At 41.3% G+C, this 23,556-nt stretch overlaps 2 protein-coding genes across 3 annotated transcripts in view; one reads left to right on the top strand and one right to left on the bottom strand.

Annotated features, from left to right (window-relative positions):
* The window catches only part of XYLB (xylulokinase), a 105,945-nt gene extending 82,420 nt beyond the window's left edge, over positions 1 to 23,525 (bottom strand). The window contains exons 1-2 of one of the 2 annotated variants that reach the window (XM_064445091.1): positions 23,413 to 23,525; positions 313 to 395 (exon numbers count right to left, since the gene is read on the bottom strand). Coding sequence is in view for 1 of the 2 variants with exons in the window: in XM_064445090.1 (XP_064301160.1) it covers positions 313 to 395; positions 2,235 to 2,279 (128 nt within the window). In the remaining variant the exon portion in view is untranslated. Of the gene's footprint in view, positions 1 to 312; positions 396 to 2,234; positions 2,544 to 23,412 lie in introns of those variants that run through there. The other variant, XM_064445090.1, reaches the window with a different exon arrangement.
* On the top strand, positions 12,693 to 18,228 carry C2H9orf152 (chromosome 2 C9orf152 homolog). The gene is made up of 2 exons (XM_009504284.2): positions 12,693 to 12,921; positions 17,657 to 18,228. Exons 1-2 carry the CDS (start codon positions 12,693 to 12,695, stop codon positions 18,226 to 18,228), a joined length of 801 nt encoding a protein of 266 aa, XP_009502579.2.
* Positions 23,526 to 23,556: the final 31 nt, after the last annotated feature.

Below are 23,556 nucleotides of genomic sequence, written 5' to 3'. Positions count from 1 at the left end.
TTCTGTGTCCCAAAAAGAAACAGTCATGTCCACAAGTCTGAAGTCTCAAAAGAAAAAAAAATTGGTTGATTTATTGGTAATATTTTAGGGTAGATTTTTTTTACTTATTTCCTTTTGGGAGTCCTTGCCATATTTACCTACCAAGGAAGGCAAGAGTATATAGCACCCTTGCCAAGCATGAAACATGAACATAGCATGAACTTTTTCCATGGCTCCACACATATCAATGAGAAATAATACAGCAACAGCCCCCCTGCCCCAATCCCCAAAGTTCTAAATTACAGTATCCAAGTAAAATATAAGAAGTCTTACTTAAATTCCGGAAGGTCTTTATCAAAATGAACATTATCCTCATAAATGACTCTCAGTTGTTCGTCAATAGCAATGACTTTCAGCTAGAGGATATAAAACAGGATGTTAACAGAAACTAACAATAATTAAATAGCACCAATAACTCATTTATTATAATTCAGTTCTCACAGATGAAATGGGAAAGAAGATCACCTCAATCCATACAGCTCATTGAAAGTATGGCCAGAATTTTACACAAAACAAGTTATTGTGTGAATTTCCAGCCTGCCACCTATTCAGCAACATGTACATTTCTTTGCTTCTATTTCCCCCCCCCCCATTTTCTGTCTCCTTAATCGCACAAGATTGAGATGCAGGCATATGCTAAAGAACAGCAAACAAGTGTCCAGGATTGTATCTTCCACCATGGTAGCCAATTTTTCAAATTTCTCCCAAGAATACAGTATCTTACATTACAGGTACCATATGACCTTTTTTTTCCATACCTCTCCTTTTTTGCCCCATCTTACCAAGGGCCCTAACAGACACTTAGGATTCCTTGAGGGCCGTCCCTACTCCCCAAACGGTAAGTCTGGCAAAGTTCAGAGGGCATTATGCCAACCTATTCTGAGCTCCCGCAACATATGGAAGGCAACACCCCAGACGGGTAACTCCATAAAGCTGAGCTTTCTTGTAAGCACAAATTGGAAGAGTATCACAAACTTTCCTCCTCTATCTTCACTCAAGTTCACCTAGTACATAAGAAAAACATGAACAGCCTAAAAGAAAAGTGAGAAGGGAGCTCACTTTCTGCACATATTTCAACAAGGGAGTGTGTAATCTGCTGCTGAAAGGACAAAAAAAAACCTACAAAGACTAAGTCATCTCAAAGAGTTGTATTCAAATCACAAGGCCATCCCCATTTAGGAGTGGCTTACATCAATTTTAGCTGTACTGATGCAGGGCCATAATTTATGCATTGGCACAACTCATTACCAAACCTGGTGCCCTGCGCTAGCTTAAAATTGACTCTGACCCACTGCAGCTTAATTGGCTTTCTGCTTGCAGCATGGCCCCTCAGAAAAACCCTTTATCAACCTCATTTGGGTAACCTGGATGTGTCTTTCCAACCTCCCAAACTTCAGCACAACCATAATGAAGACATTTATGCTCATATGCCTATTGGTTAAACATATTCAGGCTCACGCACAACTTGGGCAGCATTTCTATTCGCGCCGTGGCAATGTCTGGTATGCTGACAAATCAAAATTTCAAGAAGCAACCTGGGCACCCAGGTTCACAATCCTACTAATCTTGACTGACACGAGGACACTAGATAAGCTGGACTCAGGTGCAAATCCCAGCTCCCAGCCTGCCCGATGCTGCAGGCAGAGGGGTTTCCATGCAGTCTGCATGTAGAGAAGGGCCACAGCACACCTTTCAGGATTAAATGCATCCCTACCTGGATGGGGAAGCAGGATAGTACATGAATCCTACAGCTTCAGGCAAGAGACAGGACAAACAGAAAGGGACAAAGGATACACTTATGCAGGCGAAGGTAAGGAGGCATGTGAATAGCAGACACACACAGTCACTGTGGCCCACAGAAGCCTTAAAACACCTGAAGCACTGGGAATTATTTTGCAACAGCTGTGGCAGGCTGCTGGCATCCTGCAGCGCCCAGCCTGGCCTTGCTGTAAGCGAGGAAGCCCTGCAAAGCAAAGCCGGCGCTGGGTGGAGGAAAAGAGGCGAGGAAAGCTGCTGGGGAGGAGGAAGGCCTGGTCCCTTCCGTGCTGTGGGGCAGGGGGCCGCGATGGCGGGCCTTGCCTCCGGCAGCTCCCCGGAGCCGCCGGCGGCGCCAGGCGAGCCCCGGGCAGGCCCCAAAGCTGCCCCGCCGCGGGAGGGGAGAGGAGGGACGGGGCGTGGGGAGGCGGCCCGGGTACCTGCTGCGTGCTGAAATCCCAGCCCAGGTAGCAGGGAGCGGCCATGGCGCGCCCGTGCCCGCCCGGCCCGCCCTCACCCTCGCCCCGCCGCCGGGGCCGGGGCGGCTTTGCAGGCCCGGCCTCCCCGGGAAGGAGCCGCCAGTCCGGCCCCGCGAGCGGGAGCACCGGAGGTAACGAGTGCTGAGCGCACACGGGGCCGGGCGAGCGGGAGTGATACACACACACCCACCCCTCACACGGAGGGGCTTGTGGGAGAGCTGGGGAGCGGGGAGGGGCTGTGGGGGTCCGCGCTGGAGGCTTGGGCGAGAGCTAGGGAGCGAGGAGGGGCTGCGCTGGGGACTTGGGCGGGAGCTGCGGAGCGGGGAAGGGCTGCGCTGGGGGCTTGGGCGGGAGCTGCGGAGCGGGGAAGGGCTGCGCTGGGGGCTTGGGCGGGAGCTGCGGAGCGGGGAAGGGCTGCGCTGGGGGCTTGGGCGGGCCCGGCCGCCGCGGCAGCCGGTGACGGCCGCAGGGACGCGCTGCAGCGCGGCACCCCCCGGGCGAGGCGGCGAGGGGCGCTGTGGCAGCCGGGCAGCGACCGCCCTGCACACGGAAGCGCAACAAGGAAGGGCCGAATTCGAACCGCAGCCCAAAGGAATTCGCAAAACTTCCATATTCCGTTAATACGTTCCAGTCCCCTTGCGGTATCTGGTTCGCACAAACACGCCTCTGCAGTATTCCATACAAAAATGCAGAATTGTTACTTTGGCTGGAGTTTTGTTTTGAGGTTTGCTCTTTTTTTATTACTTGGGAGGGTTTGGGGAGGTTTCTAGTTTTTGCATTACCTGCCATAGCATGTGACAAGCTAAGTGGAATTGCTTAATCAAAAGAAGGCTCATCTAAAGTGCTTTCATTCCGCAATCAAGGCGGTATCTCAGCAGAGCCTTAATGAAGGCAAATAGGTTTTGCATGCCCAGGGTCTTAATCTGTCTTAACAGTACAAATACTTAATTTGAAATGCCCTTTCAGCTATAAAATATTACTAAATTTTGTCATATACCAAACATTCTAAATACGTTTTAAATATTCCCAGTGATTTCTCAAAGCCCTAACTCCCATAGGTTTATAATTTTTAAGATTTCTAGTTATTATTGCAAAGAAAAACCTTTAAAACATTAATCCTGAAGATTCTCTACCTACATTCTAATATACTTACTTTTAAACAAATCTTACTCTATCATATCACCTTTGAATATCCTGTATTGAGAGTACCTGTATGAGAAATGTGATCACAAAATCTTTAAGACAGAGTTGAAATTAAAGTTGTCTGAAAAATATTTACAATGTAGGAATCCCTTCAAATGCATCATGTCATTGGCCTGCATTTTGGAGTCTAATCCTGCAAATTTATCTGAATAGTCTGCAGCCAGGAAACATCCCCATGAAGTAAGTGGAAGAACCAGTCCATTTAAAAATAAAGGTATTGTCACCCAGTTTGTGGTTTGTCGTCTTTAAATCAGATGGCCACCAGGCAGTGGTGGAATTTCCCTGCCCCTAAGGAGCTCTTGCTGGATGGACCTGTCCTGAACAAAGGTCTCACTTCACCAAGAAGCAGCTGTGAAAGCAAATAAAGTTTTTAAAATGTTACCAAGAACTGTTTCCTTAGTGTGACTCTTGCCAGACAACAAAGGATCAAATAGCACCTAGAGGCTGTTTTTTCATGGATGCAGACCTTGGCTGGTAAGCCAGGGAGGGGAGGCTCGTTCTGCCCTTGGATTTGCAGCACATTCCCTGTAAACAAGTTACAGATACGGAGGCTGAGGCTTGAAATGCTGCAATTTTCAAAATAGAACTACTCGCAAAAATGAAGAGAACTGAAGTCAGTTTTGAAGAAAGCCATAAGAATGATAAATGACTTCAGCAAAAGAGACATTAGTGGATTTTTAAAAATTTTTTAAAGGAGAAATGGGTTAGTAGAAAGGAAACAACAGTTTGTAAATAAATAAATCTAAAGAGGATGTAAGAATCAATTATATTCTTCTGCAATGAGATCGGAAGAATAGTCCTGAACAGCAAGAAATACTTTGCTTTATGTAGCACAGAAAAGTTGGGGCTGGAATAACCACCCCGGTGCTATCAGATCTCCTTAAATTAGGAACAAAGGTGCAAGACAAAAGGGTAGGAGAATCCACTCAAGGACAATGGGAATGTTAACGTTGCTACTTTCTCTAGAAAAACAGGGAAGAGTGAAAACAGGGAAGTTTGGAGAGTCGTTGCCTCACCCAGTCACTCTGTTGCCCATCCCTCCATCAAGGCAGCGTTCTCTTCAATTTAGTTGTTTGTGTACAGAAAATGTACATTGCTGCTGGTTTTTTGCATTAAAGTTTATGCTGGCAGATACTACCATAACCTCCAAAATTGTTTCCTGAAAGCAAACAAGGTTTAGCTGTGCAGTTACCAATGAAGTTACAGTCAGGTACTAGTGATGCTTTAGCACTTACAAATGCAGAATTTCCAGAGGGGATGGACAAAATGCCGTTTATAACTGAAATGTCACCACTGTAGTTTAACAGCTTGAGGCAGAGCACAGATTAATCGCTCAAGACACCCAGAGCAGGGTAAAGGGAAAAGAGAGTTTATTCCGCTTTTCCTATTAACTAGTTTCTGACCTGTTGGAGAAGCAATACTTCCATGCTCTCCTAGGCCCTTGGCTGTTTGATAAGTTACAACTAGTATATGAGTTAATGCTCTTTTTTTTCTTCCCCCACTGTCAAGTTAATTTCAACTGCACATTCATTTCAAAACATAAATTATTTTAAATGCATTCAGATTTTTCAATTTATATTCTCACTTCAAGTATCAAAATCTGCCTCTGATCTCAGCTGCACCCTGATATAAACTTAGATTTAACTGCATTCTTCAGCTTTACACAGGTGAACTCCTTCAAAACCGGTGACAGCCTAGCACGGTTCATTATCGTCACACCATCTTAGATGTGCCAACAAGCTAGAGAACAGATAGACCAGACCTTTGATATAAATCAGGATTACTACATTGACAGCAGTCCAGCTATCCCGATTTATACTGGCTCCAAAATTTCATGAGATGTTACAGGAAGTAACAGAAGTCCATGGGCAACTACAAAGCTACCATTCCTTTTGCTTCCAGCAGTAGATTTCGGGCATCTAACTACTTATTTTCAGTAGCAGCGCAGCCAAGTATTTCTAAGCCCCGAACGGGTATTTCACGTTTGTACATGAGCATAGGTTGGCATAGAAGACACAGTGGGACAGGTAAGAGTCACTGCAGACAGACATCAGTTATGCACATGCAAGACAACTGTGGCAGACTGTATTAGACTTATGCCTGCTGGCACCATTATCCTTTTCCCAATAAGAAATTTTGTGGCTCTTTAATTAGCCTCAGAAACATTATACATACTAAGCTGGGTCAGATAAACACCAGCCTATTTGCCAAGTAACCTGACAGTCATGTGCAATGCTGCTAATTAGGTGGGAGATGTTTACAATGTTAAGCCCCAAGTAACACAACAACACATTAACACATCACCTTGAAAAAAAATCTCTCAGCTTGAGCACTAGACCTACCTACTGGAAAGGTATCAGAACAATGACAATGCTCTAAAGGTCATTCCCTTTCTACTTAGCATTACAGGTACTCCGTTATCGCAAAATCACCAGCAATGTTTAACCAAGTACTGATAATATAAAATACCACAGTACCATAAATAAAAGATGAAGTTGCTGTTCTTTTCTGTTGAGATGGCATTTTAACACCAAAAATATTTTCCTTTCCCTAAATATGCGCCTATCTGTTGAAGTTACTTCTGCACAATTTTGTGGCAGCCATTGTGTTTGTCCATACCTCCAAATGCTGCAGAGAATCTCATTATTCACTCTCTAAGAACAAGTACTTGATGTTTAAAAGCAATGGATCGCGGTGGCTGTTGGCCACTGTAATTTTACTGACTGTACTGTGAACGGATGAAAGTATGTGTAAAGATCCAGCAAAAGCCCTAGACATGGGCTCCACAAGAGGAAGCCCAGACCACAGTGTTACATGGAGACTGAAGACATAGCTTATTTAGGTATAGTAATTACTCCACATATTTATTGGTTGATTTAATTCTTGACACGTGCATATTCAATATCCCAGGTGCGGTACTGCATTAACAATTAAGGCCCTTTACAGAAACCTCATGAAGAATCGGTACAGGATTCCATATAAAAGCATACACATGCACATGAGCAACGGGTACAAGAAAAGAATTTAAATGATGCCTCAACTACACAATCTCAATTGTACTGCCAGGTTCATAGGTATGGGTCAATTTGCAGCTTTTATTTAATCATGCACAGAAAAATCTCCAATATCATTTCTATCCAATTCAACAGAACATGTGTTGACTTCAGCGGGTACTGAATCAGGCACTGTGGAACTGTATCTGGTTTTACATACTCTAGTTTAACAGATGTGATTTCATTGACTCAATTAGGCTACTAGTGATTATGAAGTGCAGTACAAATTCCTCATGAGATCTCTGCATGGAAGTGAAGTGAAAGATGTTTCTGAATAGCAAATTATTTTTAGGATACTTTCCTCCCCTGCACAGATTTCAGGTCCATATTCATTCTCACAATAGTAACAGTACTTAACCATCCTCTTTGGAGGACTATCTTAACTTGACTCATTTGCAAGGCTTATTAAAGTTAACTTATACACTCGGCAGATTTCCTTGAAGATGAATACTGAAGTGGTTTATGTCCTAATGCTCAAAAGCAAATATCTCAGAAGCAAGATGCTGTCATCCAGATAAAACTTTTCATTAACAACAGATTAACCAGTTCTTTCATGCTGTACTTGATTCTTATCAAACTCCACTTACAGATAAGTACATTTTATTGATTAAAAACAATCAAAGATAAACTCATTCCTACTCAAACAATGCCTGAAGTGGAAACTAATAAGGGCCAAGCCTTGCACTTTTCAGCACCATCCTGCAAGGATTAAAAATCATTTTGCAATCAAGAATGAATCAAAATCACATAGTCTACAGGTGGAAAAATCAAGGCACAAAATTTATATAGCTTATCCAATTTGCTTTACACCCTGCCTGAAACTCTCCCAGAGTTCCTACATGCATGTTATGTCTGTTGGGAGAAAGAACAAACAGGCTGCTCTCACCTTCCCGAGTGGTAGCCACCTCCCAGACCGCTAGCCATCATAACTCTATGGATAGGAAACTGTCAGAGAAGTAGCTGGTGTGGAAAAGATTCTTAGGTAGCAGTACAAGAAATGTGAACCCTGCTTATCAATAACTGGAACTTAAGGCATCTGTAGGATCAAGGAAGCTTCAATGAATTTCCAAAATCCTCTGAAGAGGACTATTGAAGGCCATTCAGTTCCCCCTCACCCTCTTCTCATGGACAGTTTTATGAGGTCAAAATAGAGTACACCTAACCATCTTGTTTGTCACACTAATTTAAGAAACCCGAGAACTAAGAAGGAAGCAAGGGAAATGGTAAGGAAAGATGTCAGGGTTCATTTGCTTAAAATCTAACTGGTAAATAACTTCAGTTTCTCCTTAGACTTGCCTCTGCACACTGTCACTTCTAAAAGAGAATCTCACAAGTAATCAGTGGGCAAGGACAGCAGAACCACAAAATTAACAACGACTCCTGACCCTAAATTTTGGATGCTGATGGTTTACACAGAGGGAGTAATAACACAGACAGCCAACAGAGTGGGGGCCCTCTAGAAGAGCAATTTTCAGCATTTCAGTTTATTTTCCACAGCAAGTAGCACTCCAAAGGAAGGTTACTTAATCCTCAGCACCAACAGATTCAAGACAGAACAGAGTCCTTCTGAGGCTCTCTCAGCATTGAGAGAATGCTGCTTACGCCAGGCACAAAAAAACACATACAGAACATCTGCTGCATTTAACTCCTCGCAACCAGCACAACTCGACTTAGATGAATCCAGTGATTTCAGCACGACTGCATTTACCATCCCCAAAATAAAAAACAGGATATGGTTCTGCAAAGGGAACTGGATAGCACCAAGTTCTCAACACGTGCAAAGCTAGATATGCGAGTACTAACGGTGAAGCACAGGATAATTGGTATGAAACCCTCAGTGCTAACTTGGTGTCCTCGATTTAAGCCTTCACAGCCACCCAGGCAGAGCACAGGATCAGAGATCCCAGAGCTCTCTACGGGTCTGGAGCAATTTGGAGCTTCCTACGGCTCCCATCTCAGTCTGGGGACACCAGTGTTTTGCAAAACCCCTCCCAGTCACTAGGACTGGATCAGTGGTACTGGATTCAGTCACCTGGGAAACTCAGGGATCTCAAGAATAGAAATTTGGCAAGCCTGTGCTAACCAGGCAACCTTCTCAGACCAGCTAAAAAACCATACCTGATTTATTTTTGATATATAGATATATTGATATATACCTACATACACACACACTACCTAATTATATTTACATAATGGCCCCAAGGGACAAAAGGGGAAAATTGAATACTATGAAGGAAATGTGAAGGTGGACTACATACGACCCAAGCTCACCAAACCTTCAGAGGGACCTGAAGGACAGCTGGGCCACCCTCCCTCTGACACACGTGAACCCTTTATGTCTGTAAGCACATGAAAGGTTAGATCAGAATGAACTTCTCAATATCATAATGAAAACTTGCATCGTAGGCTCCTTCATCCCATTAGCACAGACATGCAGGGAGCACCAAAAAATAATCTTGTGTCATCAGAAGGTCCTGTGCTCTAACTGCTTACACCAGTCCCTAACCGTGGCATGCTTTAAGATTGTGCTTTCAAATAATAGAAATATGTGTGTAAACAATTACTACTGATTCTATGAATACCGTCTGGAACCCAAATAATAGCAGCCACCCTGTTTCCACCTTTCTTTTTGTTATGACAGACATTTCCTAACCATGAAATAGTCACTTTCTAACACTTCAAGACTGCATTTAAATTAAAAAAAAAAACAAAACACTATAGAAAGCTAGAGAAAGGGCATTATCACAGTAACTTTGATTTTCTGTCTCAGTGCCAGTTACAAATCTGTGGATATTTGTATTCTATCTTTGTAACCTGCATGAACAGTGTTGGACATGTCTATAATTCTGCATATAAACAACATGAATAATCATATATATCTCTGGTCCCAGGTGTGCAGTAAAATCCAGTGTTACAGGAAGTGCATTCAGACAGTTAACCATTATGAGCATTTTTAATTATCTTTAAATCAACAATTATTCCTATAAGGTCCTCCAAACTTTTTTTTAATAAAAAACTAATTTACTACTCACAAATTAATTAGTATGAGATAAAATTAGTTGCATCTTTTAAAATGAGATTTTGCAACCAAGGTCAAGGGCAGTAAACATCTACTTCAAGTTCTAAGAGCCATTGCTTTTGGATTATGGAGTATTCTCAAATTTTTTTGCCTCGAGGAAATGAAGAATTGCTTCCATTGTGTGATGGAAGAACAGACTTAAGGGAAATATGGCACTTCAGACTTCAGTGGGTAATCAAACGAAAATCACTCATAGATGACGTTTTTGACAGGAGTTTGTTCAATTAAAGAAAGACAAGTTTTTACACAAACCAAATCATGGCAATATATTTTCAGAACCTATAGTAGTCTTAGGAAATATGTGTACCAGTGCTAGGGAATGGCTCGACTGCTTATATTCCTCAGCAACCCACACGCCGAATGGGAGCCTCTAACATTTTAGGAGCAAGGCAAAGATAGTCATACAACTCCAATAGTGCCACCTGCTGCGTATTTTAAAAGTATACAGTCGTCTGCAGATCCAAGTAACTCAATTTAAAGAAGCCTGAACGATTGATTTAAACAGAAGTCATAGCTTTGTGTGTATGTATGACAATATGAAAATTAAATTATTTCTTTTTATTAGTAATACCTAAACAGACTGGGGTACAAAGGAAGTTCTTCCGCTATGGTATAAGATCAGAACCCGCAGGGAATCCATTCCCCAGCTTCTGTCAGTGGCTTAACATCAGCTCACTACGCATCAAAACCACAATTAACCCTATGTACTTTGTGATATCATGTAGATTAGACCTGCAACTCATTTTATGAACCATATTCATCATTTGCAATCAATTGCAAATTATTCACAAAACACACACAGGTATACGTGTGTGTGTAATACATATGTATTTTATATGTGTGTTTGTGTAATACATATATTACACAAACAACGTATGCACCTTGATAGCAAAGCATATGCACACAAACACATACACACACACCTCTTGAGACTGAATGAAGATGCCCTGTTCACAAGCTTTCCCTGAAAAGGAAACAAACTGCAATGTTTATGGGATCGGCTCAGCAAAACAAAAGCTAATCCTGTGCCTGATTCCAGCGATCTGCTGTACCAGCTGGACTCGTTCACTTCATTTCACTGGGCATCTGGTTTCTTTTCCTGCTTACCCATGCAACTTTTTGGGAAGAGATTGCCTTGTATAATCCATTTGCATAACTAAATGTGATGGCTTTTCCATGATCCTGAGGGAACGGTACAGTACAAATAATTAATAATAATAAATTCCGATCAGATACAAACTCATACTTTAAATGTTTTTCTAATGAGAAGTTAAGCATACATCTTTTACGACAGAGCCTACGTTTCATGTTCAAGATGCTATCCCGGTAATTCTTTCTGCAACACATAGTCACGTTGCACAAGTCACTTTCACAGGAGGTCAGCGAGTCAAACAGTGTGACTGGAATTTTAAAAACGTCGGGTAACTTTTATGACCATTAATAATGTTTGTATTGAATGCCAGCTCAAACTGTAACGAGGTTAGTTAAATCTCCTGCCCCAATGTATAAACCAACTGCCTGAAGGTCCAAAAGAGGACTCCATGTGCCAACAACTCAGAACACTGAACAAACAAGGCAACTGAGGTACTCCTCTCTACAAGTGTTTGTCACTACTGAAGGCTGAATATCAAAGTAGGTCTACCAAAGCCATGATACATCAGCACAACTCCAACATGACACGTGCTTTTTCCAGGGTCAAGACAGAAGCTAACTTGAAGAGTATCTACAGTGCCTGACAAAGTATTGATTTTACTGTTCTTTCCCTGGCTAGGGCAGAAGACGACTGCAGTTGAGGTAGGCAACAGGATCTGCAAGGCACAAGCATATCGGGAAGGCAAAGGCAATTATTAAGTGAATTACAGCAGACTTACACATGTGAGCCTCCTGAGCCTTACCAGAACTCTATGCACTGCATAACTAGAGTCTTGTCACCTGTGTACGCTCAACTTCCAAAGGGATTCCAAGATCTGTAGGATTTGATCCTGATTCAGTAAATAATTTATGATGCAAATCATTGCATAATTTCTGGAAAAATACAGCACACCAGCATTCTTTCCACACCCTGCCCCTTCACAATGTTTTTTTATGCAACGTTTTTCATTGCAAGAAACGTAGCAGATGCACAATTACACTAAAAAAACTGTTTAACTGCATTATTTTTTCATATACTACTCTCTTGGGCCCTTGCAACAGCATCAGATGGACCTATTTGAGGGAGAGAAACTTGCAGTTCATAGTGCAGACACAGTCTCGTACTTTGATATGATCAAAAGCCATGTATTTTTAAAAGTTTTGCCTCATTGTTAGATAATACTGTAACATGTATGGTAAGTTTTAAACTGTGGCTTACCATGTATTTGAAGAGTTTGCTCAGCTCTCAGTAAGGAAACGATTACTTCTACAGTTTATTTCATTTTATAGAAAGGCAGAAAAACTGAATGGGTCAGAGTAAGGCATTCCTATCTCCAGCCTCCCAATTCCAAGTGCCATTGGCACGCACTGTTTTGACTCTGCACCCAGGCCTGAATACTTTTAACACATTCTTAAAAGGGAGCAATAAGCACAAAATTATTCAGGTATAACAAATCCTCTCTCCCACTCCCCTCCCCCAAGGAGTGGCAGCAAGAATGAAACTGGATGAAAGTTAAGGAAGAGAGGGTGGAGGGGAAAGACACAAAATACATGGAAAGAAACCTGCAGAAAGATTTTCCTGGTGGAACTACTGTCTTGGGGAGGTCACCATGACAGCAACCCTTTAAGAATTAACATTACTACATAAACCAGTATTACCCAGCCCTTTGTGCACCTGTGTTCAATGGGGTTTTACATTTCACTGTTTTTTTTGGCAAAGCTTCATATGCTCACTACCTTAAGTCAATATTAAATCCAACTATCCAGTTATAATCATGAACTCTGCATGCAGTAGCTCCAGACGCACTGCATTAGAACAAGCTGACTGAAAACCACAACTTCAGAGTGAACCACGCAGCTTCTAAAAGAAGTCAGCATACGTAAAAGAAAATTACTTCTTCATTTAGGAAGATTTCAGATGCTTCATACTCAATTTACTTTTTTGCCAACACAATGAAGAAAACGTCCTGCTTCTGCATGACTTTTTCTTCCTTGTTGGAACAGCTGGCGAAGGCTTACAAATACATGACTGGTATTTTTTTAGTGACTCATACCTCAGAGCAACAGGCTTCAGATCATGATAAGCAGCCAACCAAGATGGATGTAAGCTTACTTGAGGAGCAGTATGACCACATAAAACAGAAGCAAAAACTGCAGTCACACATTATTGTATTTAAAACAGGTATGCTTATATTTAAAAGAATTATAGGAAACAATGCAAATGTAGATGTATAGACTAATGCTTTAAATCTTGCATAACTCCTAGCTTTGTTCTTTTTATGCTCAGCTTCAACAGAGGTACAAAGCGAGTTCCTTTTCTGTCATTTTGGTTTTTTGTTCATTTCACTGAAAGGTGGTCTTATGCTTACATCAATTAGCTTCACGGCAGTGAAACACTTAAGGTGAATTTGAAACAGATGAATGTATTTGAGATAAGGTCAGTAAAGTAGAATTATAAACATAAACGGTAACTCTTACAGGAGCCACGTACTTCATGTCTACCATCAGTGTTCTTTTGCAATGTATCCTGTAACATTTTTGCTCTCTTGAATGCTTCTATTAGAACAAGCAAATCTGGGTCTTCTGCCTCTTTTTCCCTTCTTCTTTATCTGCGTAGAGAAATGTGTCCTACAAGACTACAGGAAGTAGTGGCAAATATCAAGTGACTAGTACAAGTTGGGGTTTTGTTAAAAAATAACTTATACTAAGAGTTATAGTGGGTAACTAAGATAGAAGCTTTGAACAATAGGTCCCATTTTGAAAGTGTTTTAATGGCATATTGCTTGGAAAGTACATAAGTAGAAAAACAAGTAATGATATGTATCACTCATCTACCTGCTACGTCAGACAGATTTTATATAAGAAACTTCCAGATATTTTAAAGTTTTTAGTTAGACTGCTGCTTACAATACTACACTGATATATTTTCATTTACTTTCCAAGTTAAAGTGATATTGAGAATACCAAGTCAATTAATGACATTGTCTTCTGAATTTAATTGCAATATGAAAAACATGCTTCATTCACCTCTCATAATAGGATTTAGCTCAACAAATGCAGAACTTAGTTTATTTCATTCCTTACATTTTCCTCTATATTTTTCAGCAGTTCTAGATTTTGTGTCAGATTATATCATCAAAACAAATTAAAAAGCACACAATTATGAACTATAGAACAGCTTCACTTCGTCAACATTCTTTCATCCAAATGGCTAGAAATTCTTATACTGAAATAATTTAAATCTCTGTGAGGAAGATACATATATATACTCACACAAGCTTATTTTATCAGGTATGAAAAGGCAACTAACTTGAAGACAAAAAGCCCATCTAATCAGCTACAGCAAAAATGTAAGTCAGTTAAAGAAAGAATGCAGATGTCTGTATTCAGATTAAATTCAAATGAAGCTTCAGATATAATGAATGTAATCAGAGCAGAATTTTTGCAAGGACACCATTTGAAGATTAGAGAAGAGACATAAGAAAGTAGGACTGCACAGTTTCTGGGAAGTTTAAAATTCAGTAGGGCTGGAAGTTCACATATAAATATTTCCATATACATACACATAACCCAAAACATTCACAAAACCACATAACCTACTGCACTGAACTTCTATCTTTAAACAACCTGTGTGGAAAGGATTAATGTTACTGTTAAAAGCAGTTGAAGTTTGGGGTTTTTTTGTTATGCTGAGTTCTCAATGTCCTGAAAGTTGATCTTACACATTCCTGTGGAAGCTGGGAAAACCTATTATGTAGCTCAGCACTTTGAACCTGTTATATGCATCAGTTTCCACGAGTATGTCAAGCAGAAATTAACACTGCTATATCGGGATAGCCCACTGCCCTACACTGCTTAAGTTAAGAGCTTAAACTACCCAGAAATTCCACCTAGTACCAAAAGGCTGTCCATGTACGTACCAGGACTTTGTACTGGCAGCAAATTGTTTCCCTGCCTAGGGGGTAAGATTATGGCTGGGCTGGGAATGGGACTACAACAACAGCACCACCACAACCCCACACATACATACACACAAACCTCAGAGACCAGACATAAAAACTTTGTGAGATTCAATCATAATGGAAGGAGGGCACCTTTAGTCCCTCGTGGTCTTAAAATCCCTGCCAAAGGTCTTTATTGTAACTAGTAAAACTCTAACTTGTTTCTGCCAGACAGACAAGCTGTCCTTCTGTGGTACCACAGGGATTTTGAGCACTTCAGGTTTATTGCACCACTGCTGGAATGTTAACTCCCAAGTTTCCTTGAGGACTTTTAGCTCTGTATGTCACTACCTGATTGCCAGTCACAAAATTGCGGACCTTTAAACAGAACTTAAGATTCTCTGACTTCTCAAGGTTTTTCACTGGTGGGTTAGTAACCTGAAGAAGTCACCTGAAACCAACTTTCTTCTGTTCCTTCCCCAATACATACGGCCATGCTCATGCTTCTGCCCATTCCTGATTATTTGAGAACAAAGAGCACAAGATTTGAAAGTCACTAGCGAGGGGATAGTACAAAAGTGTATTCATTACTTATGGGCTAAGAAGCTGAAAAAACAGTATTTACTTTAGGAATTAAATGGGAGCATTCAGCAGAATAAACACTGGGGCTCTGACTGCAGAGATCTTTCTTCCAAGAATTTCCCAAGCTAACTTGAAACAAGATTAACTTTTGTCACCCCAGAACCTTAGAAGTATCTGTCTATAATGACAGCATATGAAAAAGGCCAAATGGTAAACATCCCTGCAACAAGGCCACTATGCACATTAAAAAAAAAAAAAAGAACAAAACAAACAAAAAACAAACAACAGACCAAATATCTGTCTAATTAAAGCTTTGTTTAGAAGCGTAGAGAGTGCTGAATGTGTGTTAATTTAACACACAGTGGTTCAGGACTCTCACATTTCTAGATGTTATTGCTCAATTTTGTGTGCCGCACCTGTAGCCAAGGAGTCAAATCAAACCTGAACTCAAAACCAGTCCAGACTATTAAAATTGGACTAGATGCATTACTTTGAATTCTCTGATCAACTCAAGCCAGATCACAATTCTTCTGATGACCTGTTCGTAAGGTTCAAGGTAAGTTAAGGTTCAAGATAAGACCTGATGTTGCCTATCAATGCCAGTTCAGCCAAGAGCGCAATTACGTCCACAAGAATATGCCAAGCTGCATCACCTCAGAGTTTCTCAGTTCCTTCTCTCACTTTTTCTCTCACATATGCAGAACGAGCAGAACACGAACAAGAATCTGCAGAACACAGTGGGATCTGTTTTGCGAGTGGACTTTTCGCAGCCACTCAAGCTTAGCTTTATCTTCTGGATAAAGTCCAGTCATAACTTTGATTCTCACTGTTCCATGATAGAGAACTATGTGTTCTTATCTCTATGGATGGCTTCACCCCAGGAAATTCTGTTAGCACACTTCAGTGTATAGACATAGCACAAACATATCCACACTTCTGAGCTCTGCATGCGCTTTAGTCTCCTTTCTCCTGGTAACACTGCAGGAGAGCAGATGATGTGAGCTGACAGAGTTCTCACTCCCAGAGCCATGCTGCAAAGCAGCTCTTATCAGATCAACCCTACGTGGCCAACCCAGGGAGCAGAAAAAAATCAGTGCTGGTGGTGTTGCTTCAGCAGTGGGAGCCAAAGACAGCAGTGAAAGCCCCTCCTTAGCCGAAGCCCTGTTGTACAGGTTCATTTACTGCAAGTAAATCAGCCAGGTCTGATATCTTCAAATAGTTCCTTATACAGATGGTATGAAAAGCAGTTACAAAGGGGGTGTTGTGCTGTTGGTTTTTTTAAAGGCAGCATCCTATTTGAAGGAGCTTCATTTCAAATTCAGGGTTACAATACTTTTAAAATGGCTATTTGAATATTCTGTTTCGGAATATCACCAGCACTCTTCTATGTCTACTTTTTTTCACTTTAATACGCTTCATAACTCTGTGCAACAGACACAGTTCCTATAACCCAGCCCTGTAAATAAGGTCAGCATTCTGCACAACTCCTACTTTAAACTGTATTTAACTGAAGTGTATTTCATTAATACTTGCAATGTCAACAGCACTGTTTCTCCTTAGTGTAATGTTTCTATTTATAATAGTTCAATTTCTCTTCATTTTCATGGCAGAGAAAGCCAGTCATGTTCAGTAATTTGAGGGCTGCTACATGTAATTAGAGTAGCATTAGCATTTCTGTCCCTAATACCTTCTACATTTCTAACAGTAACTTTCATACTGACCAGATCCTCTCTCACTTTTACAGCTACTCTATGCCATTCATGGAGCAAGCGCATTTTTCCTCTAAGCGATCATTCAGGCAACACTAGTGTAATAAGCCTCTTTATACCATTACAGTGGCTACAATAGCAAAATTGCAGTAAAATATTAAAATACAAGCCTATATGTTAATGATCCCTCATCAAGAAGAAAGAAATTCACAATTTGTTTCATCTAGAAGCGGTCATGGTATTTTTAAATTGTGAATACAAACTTCAAACAGTATCAAACAGCACATTTTTGTCTTCCAAATCACAGCATCTGCCAACACATGGAGCAAGTCCCTGCTCACCTTAAGAATTTTTGCTTACAAGAAAATAATTACTGAAAGTCAATTCTCAATCTGTGTTGTTAATGAGTCTTAAGAGTACTGGTTAGATCAATATTGACTTAATAAATCTCCATTCTTATTTGACCAACCCTAGGGTACCATTTATGTCCTCAAAACTGCAAAACCAAGCATGAAATATTTTACTCCATAACCTGGCATCAGAGGAACTTGCACTACTCTCAGACACAGATGGAAAGTACAGAGAAACTCATCTGTTAAAGCTCTTCCATTGAGTTTATCCCACAGAAATTATACCCTTAGTTTTTGCCACCACAGTAATGTGCATATATGCATTTCTCTTGTAGGTGAATATGAATCTGTTCTCCCAGAAACAATGGTCAATGCTGTTTTAATTAATAAAAAAATTAGTAGACCAAAGTCATTTAGAGAACATGTTCCTGTCAGAAAGGTCAAACTGGAGATGACCAGCAATAGCAACGTACAAGACAACTCACCATGGCGTACCCACCTGGGAATTCACCGCCTGGGGCAAGCCCCTTGTCAAGGGGTTACCTGGGATCTTTCCCACTGCAAGGACAGGCCATGCAGTTTTGACAATCAGAGACCGATTTCAAAGGGAAACAGCACACTGCAACCCAAGGAGTCAGATGGAGCCAGTGAACTATCTGTGCTCAGTCATCTGGGAAGTTCAAGCATGTTGAACAGTTTCAGCAAAGAGAATGGCAGCAACTTTTCAAGCACCTGCCAAAAGCCTCCTCTGAAATCAGCCACTTCAGCAGTCTGGACACATCAACATATTTCTTCTACAAAATGCATGCCAGACTGCAATAAACTGAACTTTTACCCTTTCCCTAATAAGAAAGGGCCGAGAATTTCTGAAGCAGCAAGAAGGCTTGGATTATATGTCTCACAATGAGGACATTCAGTAATAAATAAAACTTACTCAAAAACTTGACTAAAAACAGCAAAGTAGTCTTCCTAGTTACACTGATTGACCTGCTGAGGGTCTACTAATTTTATTAGCCAAGGAAGATCCTTACTATATGATCTGATGTTTTACAGTACAGTGTAAAATGAGATGTTCTCATGAACATGCTGGGCTGCAATGACAGATACTCACTTCTATTATTTGAGACATAAGAGCCATTTAATCTTTTTTTTTTCCTATTTTCAGATTAGTGATTTTAGAAACTAAGATTTTATCACAGAAATATTGGAAATATCTGAAAGAGCTATAACAAAGACTAGTAGAACTACTGATGAAGCAGCTAGGCTATATTTCAGTATGGTGATCTTTGACAATAAACAAGTAACAAATGAAACAGTATTGAAGGTGATTGGTACACTTAGCGTATGATTTCATCATTCACTTTCCTCGAAAAAAAGATGTTCAAGATACTTTCTGATGTGTGTATTTTTAAAATCAATGAATAAAACCTCTGCTTGTTTCTATTGTCGTTTTAATGGGACTTAGCAAATGTCACCTTTGTCCTACATATAAATTCTATAATAACATATTGTTGGTTCCCATCTATCCCCAGTATTTCATTAGGAAACAGAAGTCTGAAATACTTACTTAGCTCCCCAATACCATATATCAACATTCCTTCCAGAAGTATAATGCAGTTTTCTGCTGTTACAGCTGTATATGCACAAAGGGGATACAACCATTTCAGCGACACAAATATAACTGTAGTAATACAACTACTTTTTATAGATAGGGTTTAACATTTTCTCTCATGGCACAACTGCACCACAAACCTATGCAAGTTTTTAAAAGTGACTAGTTATTCCTGGTCTCCCCTCCTGCAAGATCTTTAGAAGGAGACCCTCTTTTGTGGGTGCTTTTCAATGACAAAAACATGATCTATGTATCACCCACTTCTGGCTGCAAGTATTCAGACAGGGATCTTTCTCAAATGTAGGCTTCAGAAAAACTGGAGACATGAAATGTCTCCCCCTTTCATTTCAAGCTATACACCTGGCAACCACTGGCTCTTCTGAACTATTCCATATCTACCTGAGCCCTGAAAGGACAGCAAAATGAGGATCAGGTGGACAGCCCACAAAGCCCTTCATGATCTGTGCAAACACACATCCCCAGTTACCACCATTGCCTCAAAACCACACTATCCACACACACAGAAAACGCGAGCAAAGAAAAAAAAGATGCCAAAGATGCTCAGCTGTGGTGTATGCCCTTCTAGACACAAACTCTTCTCAGCAAGAAAAATAAACCATCCCCTCATAAGACATCTTGAAAAAAGAGTTAATACCAATATGCAAATAAAATCCTGTTGACAAAGAGATAGCAGTGTTACCATTTCTAAGAGAAACTACTATTTTCTTTGCATCCAACACAACTTCAAACCATTGATCCTTCATACAATTCCACTGACTTCTGTTGTCCTTTATGGAGGATACTATATCTGGAGATGTTTGCATAGGTCTGTCAGAGCCTGCACTTCCGTTGAAGGACATTCACAGCTGTAAGTGTACCACAGTACTTTGTTAGGTCCACAAAAATAAAAAAAAAAAAAAAGAGGGAATGCAATGCTATTTTAATCCCTCTGGGCAAATGTCATTTCCTCTACACCACTCCACAGTTTCAGACCCAAACTCTGTAGTGTCCCACACCAATCCAGCCACCACCAGCGGGTAGGTAGGCACCTTGTCTCCTGGAAGTGACAGTCCTTAAGACAGTGCCAAAAAGCACTAGCTAGTACCACTAATGATGAGTACACAACAGTAACTCCTCAAGAATTCACCATTCATCCTCAATAAAACAGCAGAATCATAGAATCATTTAGGTTGGAAGAGACATGTAAGATCATCAAGTCCAACTGTTAAGCTACCACTGCCAAGTCCCACCACTAAACCATGTCCCAAAGCACCACATCTACATGTGTCTTAAAACCCCCCATGGATGGTGACTCAGTACCTTCCCTGGGCAGCCTGTTCCAATGTTTGACAACCCTTTCAGTGAAAAAATTCTTCCTAAAATCTCATCTAAACCTCCCCTGGTGCAACTTGAGGCCATGTACTCTTGTCCTATAGCTTGTTACTTGGGAGGAGAAACCAACACCCTATCCACCCCAGTGAGGCCACATCTGGAGTGCTGCGTCCAGTTCTGGGCTTCCCAGTTCAAGACAGACAGGGAGCTACTGGAGAGAGTCCAGCGGAGAGCTACCAAGATGATCAGGGGACAGGAGCATCTCCCTTTTGAGGAAAGGCTGAGAGACCTGGGTTTGTTCAGCCTGGAGAAGACAAGACTGAGCAGGGATCTCATCAATGCCTATAAATATCTGAAGGGTGGGTGTCAAGAGGATGGGGCCAGACTATTTCCAGTGGTGCCAAATGACAGGCCAAGGGCAATGGGCACAAGTTGGAACACAGGAAGTTCTACCTGAATATGAGGACAAACCCCTTTGCTGTGCGGGTGCCAGAGCAGGGGCACAGGCTGCCCAGAGAGGTTGTGGAGTCCCTTCCCTGAAGATATTCAAACCCCACCTGGACACGTTCCTGTGCCCCCTGCCCTGGGTGTGCCTGCTCCAGCAGGGGGTTGGACGAGATGAACTCCAGAGGTCCCTTCCAACCCCTACCATGCTGTGATCCTGTGATGTACTTAAAAAAAATTTATTGTCCTTTGATATGTGGTATATATTAGCTTTCTATTTACTTGTCTTGCTGATTTGTACTCCTGCCTATCATTATACTGGAGTGTTATTTTTGTTATATCTCCAAGTCTGTGGACCACAAGAGAACCAAATAAAGCTAAAGGAATAACTGAAAGAAAAATCCCATGTTAGCAAGAGGCCACTATTAAAACTATTAAAAAAATTAATTCACGATCATTTTGTCTAGATACTTGCAATGATGCGCTTGACATTTCAGCGAATGCAACTTCAACTTTTAAATCATTATCACAGAAAGTTTATAACCTTATCTAGCCGCTTACCTACTCTATAAACCCATTCAAACTAAATTAGTGATATTATTTTCTGCTAATATTTTTAAATTGATTTCATAGTGCTTTGAATTAGTTATCTTAATTAAACATGGACCTTGAATACCTTGATTTAAAACTCAGCGCAGGTTTATGCATGGACTAACTCCTTTGTAAGCACTTTCATACAAACACTTTGTCCTTTCCTGAGGGTCCTCTAGCATATTACTGTGCCTTGTACTGACTGGAACTTATTTAGAATAGGCATTTTGCCTTCAGAGAAGTCTTTCAGTTTAATTCTCAAGGACATTATGGAAGAACAATTTCAGTAAATTTTGATTTGTTAGTGGATTAGTTTCAGTTTTAAGAAAAGTTGCTCTATTTACATTTCAAGAGACTTAAATATTACACAGGCACATTTTCTAATGATAAAATTATTTTTTTTCCTAAAGCAGCCATAGTAAAAATGAAACAGGAAAACATGAGAGAAAAAATGAAACCTTCAAATATTAGAAAGCCCTAGCTCTCAAGGGCAACAGATTTTCAAAACCCTTTACTGTTAGCTTCTTCACATTTGGAGATCGTGGGACAGGAACTTGCGTCACTCTGTTGCCATAGCTTTAGCTAAGTTTCAAGCAATTAACTCAAGAGTAAACTTGTTTTTATGGCAATCTTATTTTATCAGTAAGCAAACTTGACTGATTTATGCACACAGGGAGCCCAGATTCTTGAAATTCTGGTTCAGTGTCTTGTTCAGAAGCTCACAATACCCCTGACGTTCCCATTTCCAAAGCTGCAGTATGCAGCACCCCCACCTAGCGTGCATGACTGCCTAAGTAAAATGTTTTACATAAGGACAGTCCTGGAAGCCCATCCATCCTGGAATAAATAATACTCCAGTGCAATGATTTCAGTCACACATCAGAGCAGTTAGAATAAAACCCCTTTGCTGTTGGGACAGCTGGTCACAGGAGTTAATTATTTCAGGTGTAACCCATTAAAAGAGCACTTATCTCTTTTACAGGCACCAAAATGATTGCAGGAGCAAGCCTCAACCCTTTGAGGGCCCCCCATACAAATGCGACATTGAGCAGCCTATATTGTACAACCAAATGTCTGTGTAGCCGTATACCCTCTCCCACTCTAGGACATCACGGGGCCTAGAGGCGACACTCCAGCACCACCTCAGCTTGAGGTGGGGTTTAGTACCAGGTTTTGCACACACACACCATGTATTCTTCCAGCCCAGTCTCCAAACCCAGGTTAAGTCTTAACAGCCCCACAAGCAGGCAAGAACCTGCCCACCACCCCTGAAGGGGAAATGTAAGTGCACATATGAAAGCTCGCTCCAAACACTGCCCTCAAAGAGCACAGTGAAAAAAATCACGCGTTGATCCTCCCCAGCGCCTTTCAGAGCACCTCAGCCCTTTGGGAGATGCTCCCCCTCAGCCCCTTTCGCCTCACAAACGGAGGGGCTGCAGCTGAGGGGTGGCTGCCGTGCCCCCCCGCCTCCTCCAGGCCCAACCCCTCCTAGGTGTTATCCTGAAAAGCACATTCATTTGCTTGGTGTGCAAAACGCCAAACTACACACAGAGCACAGGTATTTAATTCTTTTTAGCACCAAGATGGGTGCTAGGTGGTAACTCCACAAAGCTAGCACACCATGCTGAGAAATGATTAGGCATTTATACAGTTAAATGTGTCAGTCACGGCGAATATTCACACCCCTCAGCTAATAATTGGTTAATTTCTTTCTCATTTCAACTAAAAGGTACAGCTCCCTTTAAATTTACCACATATACTCAGAGGGTAAGGGGCTTATTGGAGGGGTGTTCTAGCCTACGGGTGTGATTTTCAGCATTATAATGAGGATAGTTCACCCAAAGGACACTTAGTTTTCGTTCTTATCCACACCCCAATTAGTTGTTCTCCTTGACTATACACTTTATCACCCAGTTCTCAGCACTTTCTGAGGGGGGATGCTTGCTTTTATCAGTTTCTCCACTCTCTTCAAGGTTATAGTCATAACAAACACTTCCCTATCTCTCAGCTCCCTTCTCTGGCCTCCAAATTCTGTTTTGCAAGGCTCACATGTTCATTGTTATTAGTTAAAAGAAAATTCTATTTTCTTCGGGATCTTAAAGGGATACTCACTCAGGTAGCCCAGCACCTGAAAGACAACCACTACCACGACCCCGCCACGTCCCAGGGGACGAGCAAGCCAGGCTGACCTATACGACAGCACGGAGACAGCAGCGCCCACAACCAGCGAAGGCTTCGCCTCCAAGTGAGGGCAGG

This window comes from Phalacrocorax carbo, chromosome 2 (assembly GCF_963921805.1).
Source record: "Phalacrocorax carbo chromosome 2, bPhaCar2.1, whole genome shotgun sequence".
In the NCBI taxonomy this organism is placed as follows: Eukaryota; Metazoa; Chordata; class Aves; order Suliformes; family Phalacrocoracidae; genus Phalacrocorax; species Phalacrocorax carbo.
Note: the sequence above shows the minus strand (reverse complement) of the source record. Positions and strands in the feature narration are given on the sequence as shown.

Coding starts and splice junctions, on each gene's coding strand:
- C2H9orf152 (XM_009504284.2), top strand. CDS start 12,693: ATGAAGAAAACGTCCTGCTTCTGCATGACTTTTTCTTCCTTGTTGGAA. Junction 12,922..17,656: donor CATTATTGTATTTAAAACAG/GTATGCTTATAT, acceptor TTTCTCTTGTAG/GTGAATATGAATCTGTTCTC.